General features: G+C 22.2%; 1 protein-coding gene across 1 annotated transcript in view; it reads left to right on the forward strand.

The window, feature by feature from the left end:
* Positions 1–4790, forward strand: part of LOAG_12293 (hypothetical protein) — a gene marked incomplete at both ends in the record, with an annotated part of 5191 nt that extends 401 nt beyond the window's left edge. The window contains 11 exons of the mRNA XM_020448515.1: positions 258–360; positions 721–856; positions 1441–1526; positions 2242–2362; positions 2597–2689; positions 2722–2835; positions 2938–3095; positions 3450–3579; positions 3738–3841; positions 4212–4383; positions 4689–4790. Of these exons, the coding sequence (XP_020301348.1) occupies positions 258–360; positions 721–856; positions 1441–1526; positions 2242–2362; positions 2597–2689; positions 2722–2835; positions 2938–3095; positions 3450–3579; positions 3738–3841; positions 4212–4383; positions 4689–4789 (1318 nt within the window). The remainder of the gene's footprint in view (positions 1–257; positions 361–720; positions 857–1440; positions 1527–2241; positions 2363–2596; positions 2690–2721; positions 2836–2937; positions 3096–3449; positions 3580–3737; positions 3842–4211; positions 4384–4688) is intronic.
* Between the last annotated feature and the right edge of the window lie 568 nt (positions 4791–5358).

Here is a 5358-nt window from a genome sequence, read left to right on the forward strand (position 1 = left end):
GTCAATTACAATCATTTAATGAGCACATTACTAATTAATTTTCATTTTAACATTAAATTAAAAATTAATTTTTTGACAATATGATGGAAAAAAAAACAAAGTTAAATTCAAATGATTAGTTAAATTAATTTTGATATATAACATGAATGAGTTTTAATTTGTTTTTAAATTTATCTTTAATTAATTTATTCTTTTTTAAATTATTTTTCTATTTTATTTTTATGCTTTTTTCGCTGTGAAAACCTAAAATATATCAGTTTTTTATTTAAAATATACCAATGTATTATTTTGAAATATCACACGTGTTATCAGCGTAATGAGTCGATATTAGCGCTGGAATTGTACGTCATACGTGTACTAGTATGTGTAAAATAAGTAGTACCCTGTGATCAATATACAATTTCAGCTATCTCTAATTATATATCACTAAATTAGAAACTATCAATCGATGATATTTCGTTTTTTTTTTCGCAAGTTTCTCTAAAATATTGCATGATTAAAATTAGCAAGTGATAATAACTTGATAACCTGATAAAATAAACAGTTCAATTCCGTTGCTAAAAAAAGAAAAAAACATTTTAATAATAAAATTGATTAAATTTAAATTTATAGAAGTGTTTTGAAAATATTGAACATTTGAGATGAATAGGCTACTTTGCATTGCTGCATAGCCGCAAGCTTTATCTTATCATGGATTACCCTCTTATCATATAGTTACAGATTTCAAATACTGATGAAAGTGATTTGGATTCATCACCTTCTACTCCAAGAAACATACAAACAAATGATGAAGTGATTATCACAAGTTTATCTGCTACATCTTTGCAACCTTTCAGTGCTGGGAAAAAGCGAATTGGTGGCAAACTTCATTTTGGTGAATGATAAAATTTAAAAAACAGAAAAAAAAAATTAATTGCTGCAAAATTTACATTCATTTGAATATCATAGTTTTTTATCAGTTTTAATTGAAGCATCATTTGGTTAAAAATTGATAATAATCATGATAATCTGATAACAAAAATAGGATCATAAAAAATCTTTCGTAAAGTAGTTGAATAAATCAGTTAAAAAAATTCTTAATTGAATATATTCAACAATATTAAAACTGATATTCTTAATTTTTTTTTCAACAGACAATACGCTTTAGCTTAATTATATTATCACAAAAAAATTGCATTAGATCAATGATCAAATTGATTTTGATAATTGATAACAATTCTTTTGGTTAACTAAATTTTAAGAAATTTATATCATTAAAATTGATATGATTATGATAATGATGAAACATTATGAATTATGTATTTTATTTTGTTTTTAAAACAATTTAAATATGAAAAGATATATTGACAAACTTTTTGTTGATAACGAAATATTAGCAAATCTTTTCTTTCATTAACAGTTCAAAATGTTTATATTTAATTACTATTATTATTTATTTAGCTCTGAACTTGTTAAAATCAGTACGACCTGATAATAATGATGATAATGGTTCAGATATTGAAATCAATGATGATGATAAAAGTCAGGTAAGTGAACAATTTCAAATTTTTATTCGAATAATGGAAAACAATAAATACTTTTCATTGAAATATTTAGCACTTTTTAAATTTTTAGTTTAACAATTTTACTGTAATTTAATTTATTTTTCATCAAACTCAATTTAATAAAAATAATTTTGAAAATAATTTGGACATATTTTTTCTATCGCAAATATACATTGAACATTTTAACAACTTAGCCAATTAATTAATTAATTAAACGGCACACTGTCGTCGAAAATAATTTGGACATATTTTTTCTATTTCAAATATACATTGAACATTTTAGCAACTTAACCAATTAATTAATTAATTAAGCGGCACACTTGATATTGATGGGTAAAATTATCGTCATCCGATGAATAAAAAATAGTTGTATTCGGAACTATTTCTAAAACTACCCATATTTACTGAATCAGATTCTCGCCTCTTAATTAATTATCAGTGCAACAAAAAATTACTGATGTAGTTTATTATCACAGAAAAAGTGTCATTGTTTTTCGGGTGTAAAATAACGCACAAATATTAGCGTATATTGAATGAGTAATTTAAAATTTTTAAAAATTATTAAAATTCAAAATATATTGTGGTATGATTTTATTTCATTTCTTATTGTTTAACAATTTTTAAAGTTTTAATTTTAAAAATTTTTAAAATTTTATTTTTACTTTAATTGTTTTTAAATATATATATGCATACTTAGAATGGAGGAATTTCCACGCATGATGAACGTCGTTCAAAAGGTTTAATAGTACAAAAACCGCCATCATCAAAAATCGTTATAACACATCAAAAGTCTACCGAATCTATGGAAGATAAACAAGGTTGCAAAACTTTTATTTCAATTATTTAAATTATAATTTGAAATGAAAAATTTCAAATTTTGAATATTAAATTTCAATTAATAAAATGCTTGTATATTACATGAACTAAAGAAAATTTTCGCCCTGAACATTTAAATCAGCATTCCCAAAAATTTTTGATTAACTATTTTTCTGGAAATAAAATTTTAAGGGAAATAATTTTTAACTTTATCTTAATTTTTTTTTTAATTTCAGAATTATTACATCCAAAACGATCCTCTTTAGCAACTTTAAATCTTCCATCACGTAAATTTGTCAATTTACGTGGTATCCAAGAAGGTGTACGACGTTTTGCATTTTTCTTGAAACATGTCGTCCAGGAAGTTATCCGGATCCTCCACTTCTGGTAGCATTATTAGATTTGAAATCACCTGTGCTTGCAAGAGCATCACTTCTTCTCGAATGTGCTCTTTTTGTTAATCGATGTAATAAAGGTATGATATTAATATTTTAAATGAATTAATTATCTTATTCTATAAATGTTTTAAATAATTGCAAAAGAAAAAAAGGATTTGTTAAATTAAATTTAAATTTAGGTGATTGGCCTGAATGGATACGTTCAAATAATGCATGTCAATTAAGTGCTTTCGTTATTGGAAATACTTTTGGAAGTCGTGGAACGCCAAGTGCAACACGTCGATTGCATATGATGCAACGTGCAGCTGCACGTTGTTTCTATGATTGGGGATGTCAGGTTTGATAAATTGATAATTTTTGAAAAATTTAATAACATATCATTTTTGCAGTATAATAGATAAAATAAAAATATTTGTTTGTTTGTTTTTTTTTTTTAGTTAATCGTTTTATTTGAAATTTTGACGTTAATAAATTGCAATTCTAATTAATTTTATTTTGAAATGACATTAAATTTTAATTTTAGATTTTAAATTTTTTTTAATTTTTTTTTCTAGATTAAACGAAAAATGATTTTTTTAATTTTTTAAATCAATTTTTCTCATGCTAAAAGTTAATTAATTTTTTTCCAATTTTTTTTTCTTCCCGCTTAACTTTTTGCTATTTTAAATTGTAATGGTTGGGAAATTTTTAGCTTGGTGAACGAATTTATAAAATTATGGAAGCAAATGGAGCAATGGTTAATAAAACTCCATCCAAAAAGGCTGATTTAAATCGACATGAACTTATCATACATGATAATTTAGAAGATTTCTTCGACGAAGGTTCCCCTTTTTCGCATTTTATATGATTAAATTTGAAAAAAAATCTATTTCAGGTTTTATTAATTTAAAATAATTAAAAATGAATAACATATATTCATCATTGAGATTGTTTTAAAGAAATATTTCAAAAAAAAAAAAAAAAAGATGGAAAATTTCAGGAATTGTAAATGATGAAAGTGGCGAACGTTGTCCACCAGTTATTTTATTTTTAGCATGTCTTTTGCTTAATGAAATTACCGCCTTCTTAAGAGAAACATTTCAGGTTTAAATATTTTAAAAATTTCTTTCACTGATCATATCAATGATAATAATACCTTAAAAAAACTTTCGTTTTTTTTTTTCATAATTAAAAATTGATAAAATTAATTTTTTTCTGTTGAATATTTTAAATTTTAATTTGATAAAATTTTTTTTGCAAATATATCTAAATGTAACAAATTTACTATTTAATATAAAAATTGAATTTATACAAACATTTAAATTATCATAGGAAATTTTGAAATATCAAAACTTTTGATGTGAAATTTCATTTTAAGTAAAATTTTATAAAATATTTTTTGTTTTGTTATTTTAAAAAAAGATTTCACAATGAAATATTAATTTCATTTCAAATAAAATTTATTAATTTGAAGACAATACAACGTTCACGAAGTAATAAAGGAATTAGTGGTGGTACATTAAATTATGATAAATTAATGTCAAATCGACGTTGGTCTATTCTTTCTAATATGTTTACCTTACAACAACAACAACAAAGAGCAAGTAGTATACAAAGTATTACGGATGTCAATCTTTCAATTCATCGTAACTTTTTTTTTCCTTCTATTTTAAATTAAATTTATAAAATGTATAAAAGATAATTAATGTTAGCATTTAATTTTAAATGATCTTTTACGCATCATATCATTTAAATAATTTTTGTAATTTTTTTTTATTATTTAAGTACAAAAAAAACAAAATATATATATAACATTGAGAAATGATAATATTTAAAGAAAAGAAGAAAGTTCAATTAACAAATTTATTTATTTTGAAATTATTGATAGAAATAATAAAATAACTTCATAAATTACTTTAAATTACTTAAATGTTTTGGAAATAATTTTTAGAAAGTGATCGTCGAATTAGTTTATCAACAAATGAAGAAAATTCATCACGAAGTTCACATGAACATACCGAAGAGATTACACAACAACAAAATGATAAAAAAGGTTTGTTAATATTTATTGTAATAAAATTATATAAAAATAAATGTTTTCTTAAGGTTAAAATTTTCTCCTTGCATAATTTCAATTCATTTCTCAATCTTTATTATAAGCATAACCATCATTGATTGATGATTGATTGATTAATTGATCGATTGATTATATTATTTGAATAAAGAATAGATTAAGAATGGAATTTAAATTTAATAAAAAATATAATTGATTGATTGATTATATTATTTGAATAAAGGATAGATTAAGAATGGAATTTAAATTTAATAAAAAATATAATTGATTGATTGATTATATTATTTAAATAAAGAATAGATTAAGAATGGAATTTAAATTTAATAAAAAATATAATTGACGATTGATTATATTATTCCAATAAAGAATAGATTAAGAATGGAATTTAAATTTAATAAAATAAAATAAATTTAATAAAAAATAATATTCCATCTTACATCATCATCATCATCATATAGTACAATGTACTAAAATAAATTAAGCAAATTTTTGGTGTAAAAAAAAATCATGACCCCCACAGATGATGATGATCCGAATGGTGACAGAT

The sequence above is a fragment of the Loa loa genome (assembly GCF_000183805.2).
Source record: "Loa loa unplaced genomic scaffold supercont3.645, whole genome shotgun sequence".
Taxonomy (NCBI): Eukaryota; Metazoa; Nematoda; class Chromadorea; order Rhabditida; family Onchocercidae; genus Loa; species Loa loa.